We start from the raw sequence: 15905 nt of genomic DNA on the forward strand, positions 1-15905 counted from the left end.
TCTCAGACACTGGCTGGGATAGGGGGGACCGGTAACAGTCGTCAGAGTTTGGAACTAATTCGAATTCAAGGACCAGAGGGACATGTGGCTTCTGTTAAACCTTTTGTGCTGCCTGTCCCTATGGTTTTGTGGGGATGTGATGTATTGTCACAATGGGGAATGTCCATCCGTACACATTTTTAGATGGGGCCATTGAAGTGCGTGACACCCTAAAAATAACCTGGAAAACTGATGTTCCTATTTGGGTGGATCAATGGCCCCTTCCTTTGGAAAAACTTCGTGCACTTCAAAACTTAGTCTCAGAACAACTGTCCCAAGGACACATTGTACCTTCTACTAGCCCATGGAATTCACCTGTTTTTGTTATTAAAAAACAAACTGGCAAGTGGCGCTTGCTCCATGATCTTAGAAAAATTAATGATGCTATGGAAGATATGGGAGCCCTCCAACCCGGGCTCCCATCCCCGACTATGATCCCTCGACATTGGCATCTAACTGTCCTAGATCTTAAAGATTGTTTTTTCAGTATCCCGTTACATCCAGATGATGCCCCGAAATTTGCCTTTTCATTTCCAAGCATCACCATGCAAGCTCCATTGCAGAGATATCAGTGGGTTGGACTGCCACAAGGTATGAAAAATAGCCCTACAATGTGTCAATGGTATGTTGCAAAAATACTCAGTCCTGTCCAAAATGCTATGCCTACTGTGTTATTGTATCATTATATGGATGACCTTTTAGTGGCAGCACAACATCACGAAGTCATGGAGAAAGCTGTAGCCCTTGTCACAGATGCCGTGAATTCGGCAGGTCTCTCTATAGCACCAGAAAAGGTCCAGAAGTTTCCCCCTTGGAAATATCTGGGCTGGCGAATAAGAGCACACACTATTGTTCCTCAACCATTGCAGATCAATACCAATGTAAGAAACCAGCATGATGCACAAAAATTACTGGGAACAATAAATTGGGTTTGACCACTATTGGGAATTTCTAATACAGACTTGGGTCCTCTGTTTGACCTACTAAAAGGGGACACTAATCTTTGTTCTCCACGTAATCTTAACTCTGAAGCAGATACATCTTTACAAAAGGTTGCCTCAGCTATCGCTTCTCGACAGGCCCACCGATGGGCTCCTGAACTACCTTTTTACTTGATTATTTTAAACCCTGCTCGACAGCCTCATGCCCTGATATTTCAATGGGACCTTCAGAACTCAGACCCCCTGTCGATTACTGAATGGATCTTTTTACCTAACCAGTCTACAAAAACTATTTTGACACAACATGAAATGTTTGCCTCTCTGATTGTTCAAGCTAGATCACGCCTGTTAACCTTATCAGGGAAGGATTTTGTCTGTATTTGTCTACCAATAACAACAGTATACTTACAATGGCTTTATCAGCAATCAGACACCTTTGCTATGGCACTTGCTGACTATACAGGTCAAATAACTTCTCATCCACCTTCACACAAACTGTTTAACATTGACTTTCGTCTGATGTTAAAACCCAAAAGAAGCAAACAACCCTTACAGGCATTTACTGTCTTTACAGATGGATCAGGCAAATCACATAAATCTGTTCTCCTATGGTGGGATGATCAACAGAGACAATGGGACTCGGACATAGAGACAGTCTCCGGTTCACCTCAAATAGTAGAACTGAATGCAGTTGTTCGTGTTTTCCGAAAATGGAATGTACCACTCAACCTTGTTACTGATTCTGCTTATATTGCAGTTGTTGTTACACAAGCCGAAGCTTCTGTGCTGCGGAATGTTTCACATTCACAACTTTTTACCCTGTTACAGGAACTTATTTTCCTTTTGGACTCTCGATCTGCACCTTATTTTGTTATGCATATTAGGTCTCACACCTCACTACCTGGTTTTCTTGCAGAAGGCAATCGACGAGCTGATCTATTGACGTTACCAGTTCAAGTATTGCCAGACCACATTGCACAAGCTAAACTAAGTCACTCTTTTTTCCATCAAAATGCTGGAGCTCTTAAACGACAGCTTGACCTTCCTTCTCAACAAGCGCCAAATATTATTGCTGTCTGTCCTGATTGTCAAAAACATTCTTTCCCATCAATTGCTGCAGGAGTTAACCCTAGAGGATTACAAAGCCTACAATTATGGCAAACAGATGTCACACATTATTCTGAATTTGGTAACCTTAAATATATCCACTCTTCCATTGATACATTTTCAGGTGCCTGGTTTGCCTCTTGTCACACAGGAGAAAAGGCACGAGATGTTCGTAGACATTTAATGCGTGCTTTTGCTACTTTGGGTATTCCCTTAAAGATAAAGACAGATAATGGTCCAGCTTATGTTTCAACAACTATAAAAACCTTTTTTGCCCTATGGGGTATAACTCATATTACTGGCATTCCTCATTCCCCCACTGGTCAATCTCTCATTGAACGGTCTCATCAGTCGCTAAAACATCTATTACAACAACAAAAAGGGGGAATGGGAATGGCTATTCCAGAGGAACGGTTACAGAAAGCATTGTATGTTTTTAATTTTTTAAATTGTTCTTTAATAGATAACAACCCCCCGACAGTTCGACATTTTACTGCAAATACCTTCTTCAAGGCACGGGTTAAAGCCCCAGTATTGGTTCGAGATCCAGAAACAGGTAAAATTATGGGACCATATCCTCTTGTTACATGGGGAAAAGGTTATGCTTGTGTCTCCACAGAAAAAGGACCCAGATGGATCCCAGCAAAGAATGTACGACCTTTCCGTGAACCTTTACCGCAGACAACTGATACCGACACCGACCCTACAGAATGAAATAAAAACTGTGTGAGGATTTCTGTTTTGCATTAATGTCAGGTAAACAAATTCAGGATGTAGCATCTAGATTTCACTTTTTACAGCGCTTGGAACGGACAATATCGCCCTGGATTAAACCACTTAACAAAGGTAATACGTTTGGACCAGTCCAGATCCCCAACGCACTGACGGCACCACTAGCAGATATTATCTTCCGTTACATCGACTTTCAACGACACTGTCATGAACCAGATTGGACAGCGTCTCGATTTCTACAGTTATGTTGCTATGAACATGGACCATCTTGTCGACCGTGGATCAAGGTTCATCGTGAACTCTGTGATCACGATCGCTGGTGAGTTGTAAGACTAAGGGACAGATGGGGTCATTGGATGTGTTCTGAGTGTAATAATCAAATATTAAGGTTTAATCGTATACAGTGGGCTGAACGTTTTATGGGAAAACCTCTTTTGGAATTAGAGGGAGTTACAGGGTTAGGTTCTGAGATTTTGCCAAACTTAGTTTTTGCAAATTTTTTATCATTGATTGAAAGCCTAGAAGTACGGGCTATTGCACAGTTGTTGTTTCAATATATTGTATTAGCAAGCAGAATTTATAATATTAACAAGAACATTACTGTAGGATTAGAGTGTGGACAATCAATTGCAGTGCCTCGGTCATGGACAGTACGACCAGAAGAATGGCTGGTTGTAAAACGACGATGGAAAAAGAAAAAGAGAAACAAGTGTTGTCAGTAATATGGATAATGATGTTCATACCTGGACCTTGGCCTATTGAAGGTGGCTCTTATCCCCCTTTTCTACCAAAGGTAAATGTTTGGGTCACGTTGGCGAACTTGACTGGACAGGATACTCTGTGTCTTGCTATGGCCACTCCGGATCAGCCTTTTCCCACATGTCTTGTGGGCTTACCATTAGATGAATGGCCTATACCTAGGGACCTTCAAAGTCTTTTTCCACCCAAAAACGTATCAAAAAATGTGACAGACAATTGGGATGTATGGATACCCCATCTCCCACTGGCCACTTTGGAACCACAAGAAATTGAACTCCTTGGTTCTGTAAAAATGGATTTTTGCATAAAATTTAACTACATGGGAAAGAATCAATCTAGGGCATGGGACGTTTCCCCTACTCATCCTGTTTTTAGAAATGCAAGTATCTGGTGTAATTACACTGCTAACGACTTGTCTAAATCTAGCAATGCTCCGCTCTCACTACCTGCTGGAGTATTTTTTATTTGTGGTGATAGAGCATGGCCTGTCATTCCTTCTCATATAAAAGGAGGTCCGTGTAGCTTAGGGCGACTTTCCGTCCTGACTCCTAACACATCTATGATTTTACAACATTGCTACTCTCGAAGGACAAAGCGTGGCGTTCATGCATTTGCCTCCGACTGTGATGATAACATGCAATTTTGGTCCTTTGGCCAACGCTTTATTGCATCTCTTCTGTTGCCTGGAGCTGCTGCAGGAAAGGCTCTGGCAACATTAGATAAGCTTGGCTGTTGGCTTGCCAAACAAACTAATGCCACAAGCAGTGCCCTGTCTGGTCTTTTATTAGATGTTGATAGTGTTCGCCACGCGACATTACAAAATAGAGCTGCAATAGATTTTTTGCTTCTGGCACAAGGTCATGGTTGTGAAGAGTTTGAAGGGATGTGTTGCATGAACCTTTCAGATCATTCGGAATCAATTCATGCTAGCATCCAAAGATTGAGGGATGGAGTTTCTCGCCTTCAACAAAGTGATACTTGGGATTGGTTAGATAAACTGTTCAGTGGTTGGGGCATTTCAGGATGGTTAAGAAGTTTAGTGAAGATGATTATATATGCTTTAGTTGCTTTTTTGTTTGTTTTATTACTTATACCTTGTCTTTTACAATGCTTACAAAAATTAATAACTCATTTGATTTCAGGGGTTCTTTTTGTGCAACAGGAAGGGGGAGATGTAGGACAAGGCCTCAAGGACAAGAGTCCAAGTACTGATAGCCTGATGAATAGAGACTTGTTAGAACTTGTAGGGCACAAGCCCTGGGAACCAAGGAACAAGCCAACTGCAGACCCCTGAGCCGCTACAGCTGAGGAGGCAGCCAGGCGGACAGAGAAACAAGTAGCCAGATAAGGGAACGGATGGCGCCAATATGTAATCAAGAAAGCCGCGTAGAAAGAAACTCCCTAACTTTGGAATAGAAATTATTGCTATGTCAAGATAAACTAATAAGTTCCTATTGTTCTAACGGTGTGCCTTAAATATCAACCAATCAGTGTTTTTTACGCTTAAGATTTGACCAATCAGTGTGTAATATGTAGAAGGTAGAAACATATGTAATTGTAAGAAAATCACTAATAAATGGACAACTTGCTTGCATCAAGCTGTGTCCCGTCTCTTCATTCGCTGCAGCACCTTACCATCCAGACTGGGTGGAAGCAGCTCCCCAGTGTGGCTCAATGCCCTTTCGTCCTCCACAGCCGCCATCCGGTTGTATTCCAGGGCCACATTCCCCGTGTTGGACAGCATGGAACTGAAAAGCAAGAAGGAGGAGTGAAAAGACAATGACCAATAAATACAAAGCAAGTAGAAAAGTAACACTGTATGGTGAGCTTCTGGTACCCCTTCCTTGATGCTCAGGAGTATCTTTGTCCCCAGGTAACTCTGCCACATCTAGACCACTGCCCTGGGCTACCCAGAGACAAAGTGTTTCAAAGTTTGGAGGTTAAAGAGGAAAGGGCAGGCATGGTGCCCAGGAGACTTAATCCAAGGGTCTTATTCTGGTCTTTACATCTCAGTTTGACATTATTTTGACTGCAAACCTGTCCTCGAGCAGATGAGGACAGGCAACACGCAATGGAAGCAAATCCATGGTTGCTGTCAGCAGAAAGGCATGGCAGAATTGAACCTTTCCTGGCACGCCTTGGCAGGACGGTGGCCACCATCTCCTGCTTGGCTTTACGTGCAGATACGCAGGCCCCAGCACCCTGCCAGGACTTGGACAGGATGAAACAATACATGATTTGTTTAAAGAGAAGAACAGCAGGTGAGACTGAACACAAAGCCCTAGAAGGGACTCGAGTCCACATGTGAGGCATCTCCAGGCACCCAGGATGTGTGGAAGCTGAAACCTCAGAACCAGCAGGCAGCAGCACACACACCCCTGCCCCCACCCCCCGCCAGGCCTAATCACCCAGTTAGAAATTAGAAGAGGTTTATTAAGTGGCCAAACAATAAACATGTCAGTGTTTTATTTTTTGCCTTTATTGGCACTTTATTGCCTTTATTTTCACCAGACCACGAGTAGAAGGAGAAGCAGAGGCCACCAGAGAGCACGGCACAGCTCCGGCGAAGCAGGCACCAGGTCAGCCCTGGGCAAAGGCAGCTCCCACGCACGGGTCCCTGCCTGGCCTCTGGCTCTCACGTGAATGTCCTCGTCTGGAAGGGCAAGGTCTCCTTGCACTGAATCGTGTCCGTATCCAGCTTGAGCTCAGCGTAGTCGACAACAGCACTGAGGCAAAGCTCCACCTCACGGCTGCTCTCCTCCAGGACAGTGTGAGCTGGTTCTGGGTCTGTCTCGATCACCTCCAAACAGGAAAGGGAAGAATCACTGAGCAGAGCCTAGAAAGCCCGGCTGAGCAAGAGGAGGCTTTTGGCCTCCAAGATCAGCCACGTACAGGGGCTAGAAAGGACCATTCCCATTTATTTCCCCGGGAAGGTGACAAAATTTAACCCTTCCATTACAGTGTTTGTTTCTACCGACTGAACACCATAATCACCACCATGACTGAGAATACACCCATGGGGACAATGACTGGGTCATAGGTACCTGTCCCTGTGTTTCAACCCTGTAGAGTGTCAGACCTTTTTCATGGCCCGCTACAGATCCAGCAGGCCTCTAAATTAGGATTAAGTTCCCCTGTGGGAGTTCTGTGGATGGAGAACCCCAAGACTGAACAAAACCAGAAAGCACCTTTTCCCTCTTGTCTTAGCGGGAGGTGCTTTCCAGACACCATGTGTGGGGCAACAGCCACGCTGGTGAGGGCTGGGGACGGGCATTTTGGAATGGGGACGAACTCACTAGGAAAGCCTCCGACTGCTGCTGCTGATGGGGAAGAAGTGTGGTTTACAGGTCTTAAAAAGGCTCAGAAACTAGGGAGGAACACGTGCCAGGTACGTGTGTGTGGCACTTTCTGGAGCGATGCTTCTCCAGACTGCTGCACGACTGCCACGCAGCACCTGGGCTGCTCCACAATGAGATATCCCACACAACATGGGCACCACCACCAAAATCTCTGCTATCGGTGTAGGCAGAGCTGACAGCTCACCCGCCATGTGCCGGTGGGCTGGCCAGCGCACACACAAGAGCACTAGTGTGGCTCTCCACTCCAAAACAAGAGTCAGAGTGCAGCGCCTTAAACTCCTTGTTGGTGAAAAGGCACTGAAGTCGACGAAGAAATTTTAACACCACAAAACGTGATAAAATCGTAAAATGTGCCCTCCCGTTCAACACAGGTTGCAACACTTCAGCTTTTGGCAGAGACCGGTAGTTTGCATGTGGCTAAACGTGTCTTGTCAAAAGACCTCCCCATTTTGTGTTGGTGTCACAGGTCACTGCATCTGCCTCTCCCCCAAAGCGCACTGCGGGTGAACCTCACGGGTGGATTAAACGTCAGGAGGACGCAGGAGCTGCTCAGCCAGCAGAGATGGTGGCCTGCCAGGGTTTTTTTGTAGCAGCTCCGTTAGCTTTTCCTGTTTGCGTTTCTTACCTTCTTCTTCACAGGCCACGTGGCTCCTGGGCCCCTCATGGTGGTATCCACCCACTTGATGGTGCGCAGGCAGTCATCCCAGTCTTTAATCTGCTCCGGCGGCAGCGGGAAGGTGATCCTAGCCACCTTGCACTTCACAGGGTGCATTTTGAAGGTGACCGCGACATCCGATTTCAAGGTCACTGTGATGGCCTTAGCACAGCCAGCATGGAGGTGTCCCACCTAGGGAGAACCAGAGAGCCAAGACCTAACTGGAATCACTAGCAAGGGCAGGACTGACAGCAAAGAGATCGATCGATGTGGTGAGCAGCTGTGCCAGGAATCTGCCTCTTACCGTGTATTCATCTGGGGTTTGACAGAGGAAAATACAAAAGATGCCACCTCCCGTAACACTGAGCCTTTTCTGTGGGGTTGACAGCCCCGCGCCAGCTAAGCCAGGGATTGCAGCTCCTTTGTGGCACTGAAACAGGCTCTCACCGGTACGTGGTGACTCCCTGCCAGCTCCTGGGAACCCGCCGGGCAGGGCTGGAGCAATGGGAAAAGGCAGAGCCATCCAAACTCACCTTGGGGGAGAAGTGAAATGGGGTGTCTGCCAGCCACTCAAACCGCATCGCCTCCGTCCTGCTGCGGTTGGTGATGGTGAAGGTCACGCTGTAGGGTTTCCCGATGTGACAGTCCCCGAACGGGATGTGATTCACTCTGGCAGCTGCTAGGAATGAGAGCAGGAGGTCTCAGTGTGCCTGAGGTCCATCCGCCCCCCTCACTTCCACAGAGACAGGCGTGGCCAACTCTTCCTTGCTCCAAGCCTTCCTCCCTGGGGAGACGCAGTTCCCCATCCTACCGCTTCCATGGAAGCGCCCTGCCACATCCCTAAACCCGTGGCTGTGGCTGTGCAGAGCCACGCAGCACAGCATGCACTGCCCCTCTGCACAGAGCCAGCACGCTCCCAGACCGCCAGGCCAGGGGGTGACAGCACAGGCTGTGTATATCGAGGGCACAAATCATTAGACACGGGCTTCATCTCCATAGCATACCATGGGCTGGCAGCCCTCCTTTTGGAGATACTCAGCTGAACGCGGGTATCTCTGACCCTTCCCTGCTAGCCTGCAAGCTTCTCCCTTGACAGACGATCTTCTCTTCTGCTCTCAAGCTGCCTCTTAAGCCTCTGCAGGCTACAAAAGGCAGCAGGATCTGGCTGCTAAAGCTGGACCGCAGGTGCGTGGCACAGGGTGAGCAGAAACGTCTGTTTTCCTGTTCCTTGATCCACCTGGGCAGCCTTTCCTCTCTTACCCTCAATTACGTCTTCCTCTAGATTGCCCTCAGCATTCTCCTCCTCCTCACTGTCTGCCACCAGTCCGTGGATGTTATCTAGCGTGAAGTCATCCTCGTAGCCTTCGCCCACCAGCTGAATGTCGGTCTCCTCATACGGGTTGTTCACCACCGACAAGTGGATCCTGCCTTCCACACGTTGGGCCAGGGTGGGTTTGAAAAGCACGTCAAACTCTGCTAATTCCCCACGGAGCAGGACCAGGAGAGCGGTGTGAGGCTTCCTCTCTGCACAGCAATGAAATCAGCGACAAGTGATACAGCTGTACCGCTGAAATATTTCTGTGGGGCGTAAGGGGTTGAAACCCAGCTACCTCTAAGCACAGGTTCTCCCACCAATGGTGCCAGACCCTCCTCCTATGTTCACAAGGCTACGACAGCACCACGCGTATCACTGCTGAAGTGCCTTAAACACAGGTTAACACCCAGCGCTCACTCAAACTGCAGTCAGTCAGCTCCTGCCACACGTAAAGCTGAGCCAAAGAATGGGTTTGGCTTCTGTTGGCTGGCTGTGGGCTCAGGGGCTGCCTCCATTCAGGCTGCTACTCCCACATGCAGCAAAGACCTCAGATGGTCCGCTGAAGTGGTGACAGCCCCCCGCAACTCAACCCACCATGTCCAGAGGAACAGAAAAAACTTCCAACCACTTTCTAGGAGGAAGCCGTGCGCAGAGTCCACATGAAAAGCTGGGGGTACGGAGAGCCCCAGCGAAGAAACAACATCTAACATTTGGCGGCTGCTTGGCCAAGCCAAGAGCAGGGCACACATTTCTCCCCTGTGTGGATGACCGCGCTTCACGCTTACTGGATTTACCTCCTGCAGGAGAGTCCTCCTTCACGCCCCCAGCTTGGTAGACGCATTGTGTGGTGGGCCTGGCTTTCAAGAAGAAAACTCCCGCTTCATCCAACAGGTCTATCGTCAACTGAGAAAAAGGAACACAGAGCACAACCACACTGCTGTGGGTACAGGGTGACACGTGGGTTGGCACCGTACTGGTGCTGGTCCAGCACGGGGCATCCAGCATGCTTCCCCGCTTCAAACACAGCTCTTAGCTAAACTTACAAAGTTCAAGTAAAACTAGACAGAAAAAAGAAGCGTTCAGAGGCGCTGGGATACAAAAGTAATGAACAGAATTTTTCATTAAAGTGTAGTAAAATGGGATCAAATACAATCTAATGCAACTAGGACATCACACGTGCCCACCCGAGAATCAAAGCGTGAGAAGAGAGATGGGGGGAAAACACCCCATCAACTTTCTTGCGCTGTATTTAACTGAAAAGGATAGGCTAGTCAGAAAAATCGCATTTCCAAGAGGAACTCTCTTCCTGGAAATTACAAGTCAGTCATTTGCTTAAAAAGAATTTCTGAGAGCTGTTTCCAGGTCTGCCATGCTTCCTGGGACCTTTTCTCCACGAGACAAGCACTTGTTCCCAGACCAGAGTGTTCCCTGAGCAGGTCCTCACCTGGACAGGTAGGGTGCCACCATTATGAAGGACCAGAGGGAGCTTTTGTGAATCACCCAGCAACAGCTTCTTAAAGACCAGCAGAGGGTTCCCTCTCTTACTGTGAAGTACTGGGCGCAGGACTGTCACCCGAGGCAGAGTCCCATCTCCACTGACACCGAAGGTCAGGCTTTGCGCTTTAATTGCTGCAGGGCTGCAGGAAAGGCAGAGGAGAGATCGTGACGGCCGGCACTAACCAATTTCCCACCTGGCAAGCAACAAAGAGGGGCCACCCACTGCATTTTCCCTGGCTGGTGCTCCTGTACCCCACGACACAGGTCTCCTCCGCCCCCCTCCTCCCAATCCAATCAGGGCCATTCACAAGAGCTCTGAAGAGCCAGAGCCTTCCAGAGTAGCAGTAAAAGAACATGTCACTGAATTGAATCATGCAGCACAGCAGGTAAATAATGAGGCGAGAGGTGAGACATGGCAAATTCACTGGCTGCGATGATATGAGACACATGCAAAAAGCACGAGCGCAGCATGGAAATAGTATAAAAGCAAGAAGGGAAAAATAAATGGCACCATCAGTAATGATTATTTCCAAGGACGCTAAAAAAGGAATTGCGTACTAGAGCAGAAAGCTGACTTGTCCTGACTCAGCCACTAAACGGCTGGGGAAGAGCCGGTCAGAGCCCTGGTACACACGTCCCAGGACAGGGGAACTGGGCTCCTCTTTTAGAAGGGCTCCAGTCGCTCCTTTGACAGAGAATAGCTTAACATACCCCAGGTAATCACATACAATCATCTCATTTTAACAGAAACAAGGAGGAAATAATGCACGCTGGCTGGCTGGCACAGAAACGGCTTCATCTAAACCTTTGTCCTTGGAAAGCCCCAGCTCAACTGTTGCACATCTCCATTTCTTGCTGATTCACTAACTCCCAGCTGGCCACCAAATGCTGCACTGCCTTCACAGTCACTCGCAGAGGCTAAGCTATAACCCCTTCTCTTTCTACTCTGTCTAGTAGTTACCGCCTCCTCTATTCTCTAATGCTAAGCACTCTGCCTAAGGCTACCGAGAGCATCAGGGTTAACAAGAGGTCGGGGTCCTCCCAGAGGAGGGGCAGCCATCAGGCAGGTCCCCCCGCCCAGATTTCACAGGGGGAGTTACCTCGCCAGGACATCGAGGGAAGCCTCAAAAGTGCACTGGTAGCTCTGCATCATCTGTGGAGTGAAGGTCACCGTAGCAAAGGCGTGGGAGCAGCTGGGCACGCACATCTGAACGGGATCCACCTTGAAAATGTCACTGATGGGGCTGTGAAACTTGGGGGAACCCACAGAGCCGTGTTAGGAGGAAACATCCTTCAGTGTTCCGTACGCAGTCTTATTCTTATATGCGTCACCGGGAACAGCCCCAGACAGCGTGTCTCCCTTCCTGCTTGCCCTGGGCAGGCTCCTTCCATCGCAGGGGTGACTCCAAAGCGGTGCTGACCTTGCACAGGGAGCCCAGGAGCGCAAAAGCTGGCTTTGAGCACTGGGCAGCCACCCCAGCACACAAGGGAGGGGGGCACTGCACGGAAACCCCGCAACTAACCTCAAACTGGCCTTTAAAGAGAAGGAAAAGGCCAGGGAGCCTGAGGGAATGGTCTGCTTTGAGCCCAGGCACGTCAGGCCAGTAAAGGCCCCCTCTGAGCGGGCTTCCAAGAGATGTGCAGAAGGGTTTGGGTCTCCCACCAAAGACCCAGCCAGAGCGGTGAGCCAAAGCCTTGCTCGAGACGTGCCAAATTCAGAACTGCCACCCTGGCACTGCTGCTCCCCCCTGTAGCCTGACCTGCACGGAGCTGGACTAGGGCGGGCAAGAGGAAGCAACGAGTCTGGAGAACAAGGCAGCGCAGCCTGTAAAGAGCAACGGTCACCTTGGCCTCTTGTTCTTACCTCACCGGCGATGGGTTTGATGGAAAGGACCACATTGCAGGGGACTTTGTTGACATTGTGGATCTCGAAGCGAGCTGTGGCCCGGTGCCCAACCCGAACGTCGGTGAAGATAAACTTGTTCTCATCTCTGACATACACACCCTTGTCTCGCATCGTCTGCGGGGTCTGGCAGAGGTTGACGTTGCTGCAGATTCGATGCTCCTCAAAGATGGACTCAATGTCATCAACCACAAATGCTGCGGAGCAGAGCAGAGGGAGGGCTGAATGCTGAATTCCTGATGAATTTTTCGGGACCCTGCTGGCCTCTCGGAAGGCTTGATAAACCCTTTCTGCCCAGGTCACTGCAAAACCCAGCCTTGGGCGGGGAGTCGGCTGCGAGGATGGAGCTCAGTCCCAGTCAAGGAGTATTGCTTTCCTTTTATCCTTCCATGCATCCCTCCCAGCCTCTCCCCGCTGGCTGACTTGAAAAGAACTGGAACCTCTGAGGATTTTAGGGTTTAGCTTCAAGGTCAGGGCGCCTCTCTAACCAAGCAATAAGTTCAGGTGCTGACCAGCAGCAGGTCTGGCTGTGGGAACCTGTGGACGGGGCGTACCTGGGAGGCAGGACTCAGCCAGCAGGGTATAGGGGATGCCGAGGGGATTGTCCTGGGGGTCTCTGTCGCTGATATCGATGCGCAGGTGCTCCTCGCACGTCCCCAGTGATTCCGCAGAGCAATCCACCGTGATCATCTGCTGGCCCCCAGGAGGGATGGAACCAAAGCCAGGGTACACCGTGAACATGCCTAGAGTGATGCGAGCCTGCAGAAAGAGTCCCAGGAGAGGCTGACGTCCAGCAGCCCAGCCTTGAGCATCCCCAGCAAGGAGTACGCCACCCCTCAACCTCCAGCCAGGCCGAGCCCCCAGTCCCAGGGCAGGGAGGGATGACTCCACGGCCCAGAGGCAGCCCCAGGACGAGAGGGACAAGCCAGGAGGAGCTGCAGGCCTATCCTGGCTGGCACAGAGGACGGAGTTTGGGTGTAAAAGGTGAAGGTGCTAGCTGGGATCCTCCAGCCTCAGGGGTAAAACAGGAGAGCAGAAATAACTGTGAGAAGTGACGGGAGGGAAGGGAGGGGACTGGGAAGACGAAAACACAAGGTCATCTGGTATCTATGGAGTGGGACTTCAAACAGGAACGTGCCCACATCTGTGGTATTCACAGTCCTATTTTGGCTAGCAGCCACCAAAACACGGGACCTGCTCCTCTCTCTTGACCCCACAACTCCAAGTCTGAGCCAGAGCACGGGACTGTCAGTGCAACTGAGCAGCTCCTGCCTCTGCTTGTGGCTGGGAGATGACGGACCTCCATCGTGCAGACCATGTCCCACCCCACGGTGATGAGCCCCCATCAGCGTCCTCCCCCAGCACCCGCAGCAGTGTGTCTTGGGGAGCGGGAGCCACCCACCTGCATGGAGGGGCTGGCAACCTTCTGCAGCGAGCGCTTGCTTTTCTTGGCTGAGGAAGTCCTTTGGTGTAAGTTCTCACTCTTGCCAGAGTGGGCAGATTTCATTTGACATCCACTAAGAGGAGAAAGCAGAAACATCCATCATGCTGAGCCCCCACCCTGCCTTCCTCTGAAGCCAAAGCTGACCTTCCCCTCCCCACAGAGGAAAGCCTCCCTGCCCCTCACAGCCCCGGCGGCACCTCCTGCAGCTTACAGACAGCTCAGCTGTATCACCAGCTTTGCCCGACACACGGGGACACTGAGGCACTTTTCCACTCCCTGTTCACAAGCAGGTGACGTGAACTGGACAATAACCCAGGTGTCTGGGCTGCCTGTCACACACCAGCCACGCTTCGTGCCTCCTCAGGCAGGACAGGTGATGCAGGTCTTCTCTCACCTTTTCTCTTGCAATCGGGATGCGTCCTGGTCTGCTCGGTAGATGAGGAATTTAAAGTCAAGGCTGCCTTTGTTCTCCAGCATGAAGGTGCAGGTTTTCCTGCTGCCCTTCACCATGGCACCGAAGTTGATGAGCGAGGCGGGGTGAATGCTGTACTTGCTGAACACAGCTTTCGCCGACACCCTCACTGGGATGACGGCGACGGTCTCGCCTCCTCCGCAGATGCTGGGCTCCATCACCTGCAGCCAGAGGAGGGCTTGGTAAAACCAGCAAAGAGGCCAGCCTCTGACTCTCTTCCCTGATCCCATCCCAGGTCCCCATCAGCTCATCCTCCCTGTTTCAACGCCTCCTCCGGAGCCAGACTTTCAGCTCCGCTTAGGAAGCATCACAAATGTTTTCTGAGACATTGCTGTCACCTACGAGAATTACCCAGCTAAAGCCCTCCTTCCAGAAGGCACCTGTCCTGCTCACGCTCCCAAGACGTGCTGTGCCACCGCTGCCTGGCTGGGGCAGCTCACCTGGTAGTGCAGGATGGGTTTGTCCTCGATATTCACTTCCGTCTTGGGGTGGAAGAACACCTGGACCTGCACAGGGCGCCCGGAGGCAGCCAGCAGGCCCTTCTGCGGCTGGATAGTGAAAGTGGCTTGCCAGGTCTGGTATGGTGGTGCCTGCAGCTTTCAGCTGGAAACTGGGGAGAAAGGGAAGGAACAAAGACCTCTGCAGTTAAAAGTACAAGTGCCACCAGCACAGCCAGGACTTGACATAAGACCATAAAAAAATTAAAAGGGAAAGAGTCCAGCTCTGCTTGGGGAATCTCAGATCTTGAGAGAGTGCAGACCATCATGAGTGTTGCAAACTAACTTCGACAGCCAATTTTCTCATCCCCTCCTTTAAAGAGTCATAAAGAGAAAGGAGCTGCCCCTCAGAGGAAGGCAATGGATCTCAGCAGTGAGTGGCTTCAATTTCAGGGCCTCTCCTTCTGGTTCCTGCTCAGCTGTGAAGGACTTCTGGTGTGGGGCTGCATTCTCCCTTAAAGTCTTTGAGATTAGGGAGCCCGGGCTTTTTATTTAACCAGACCACGAGGCAGCCAGCACGGGAAGCGGTTCTAGCCATGGGCAGGAGGAGAAGGCAGGCCTGGGCAGATGGTGGCACCACGCGTTCACAGACCAGGCAGCTGGACCCACCTGTACGCAATCTCGTACTTCCCCTTGTTCCTCAGAGTCAGCACTTGCTTCGCATCACCCAGGACTTTCAGGACTCCAAAATCCACGGTGCCACCTGCACCTGCAGAAAACCCGCAGAGCCAGGCAAGAAACGGGGAGTATTTGTGAGCTGCTACAGACCACACCAAGTGACAAGACAGATATTTCAACACTTCCAGGCCAATTTCAATTGGCCTCTCAATACTGAAATGGGGCTTATAAGAAAGGTGGGGACAGGTGTTTCTTGGGGGGCTGTAGTGACAGGACAGGGGGCAATGGCTTTGAACTGGAGGAGGGGAGATTTACATGAGCTGTTGGGAAGAAATTCTTCACTGTGAGGGTGGCGAGGCACTGGCAGAGGCTGCCCGGAGCAGCTGTGGCTGCCCCACTCAAGGCCAGGTTGGACGGGGGTTGGGGCAACCTGGGCTAGTGGAAGGTGTTCCTGCCCATGGCAGGGGGGTTGGGACAAGACAATCTTTGAGGTCCTTTCCAACCCAAACTGTTCTATGACACTTGGAGTTCTCAGGCAGCCCAAAACCCTTCTCAGGAAGTTTCTGT

The 15905-nt window shown here is 50.2% G+C and overlaps 1 protein-coding gene across 1 annotated transcript; it reads right to left on the minus strand.

Moving 5' to 3' along the window:
* Nucleotides 1-4548: 4548 nt before the first annotated feature.
* Nucleotides 4549-15027, minus strand: LOC308057660 (hydrocephalus-inducing protein homolog; the record flags this gene model as incomplete). The annotated part of the gene is made up of 13 exons (XM_080411719.1): nucleotides 4549-6378; nucleotides 7563-7784; nucleotides 8126-8271; nucleotides 8853-9116; nucleotides 9702-9810; nucleotides 10352-10544; nucleotides 11505-11656; nucleotides 12269-12504; nucleotides 12862-13066; nucleotides 13710-13824; nucleotides 14146-14384; nucleotides 14664-14813; nucleotides 15007-15027. The coding sequence occupies 13 exons, from the start codon at nucleotides 15025-15027 to the stop codon at nucleotides 6214-6216; spliced, it is 2217 nt and encodes a 738-aa protein (XP_080267845.1). The 3' UTR covers nucleotides 4549-6213.
* Nucleotides 15028-15905: the final 878 nt, after the last annotated feature.

Source organism: Falco punctatus (genome assembly GCF_963210335.1).
Source record: "Falco punctatus genome assembly, contig: scaffold_223, whole genome shotgun sequence".
In the NCBI taxonomy this organism is placed as follows: Eukaryota; Metazoa; Chordata; class Aves; order Falconiformes; family Falconidae; genus Falco; species Falco punctatus.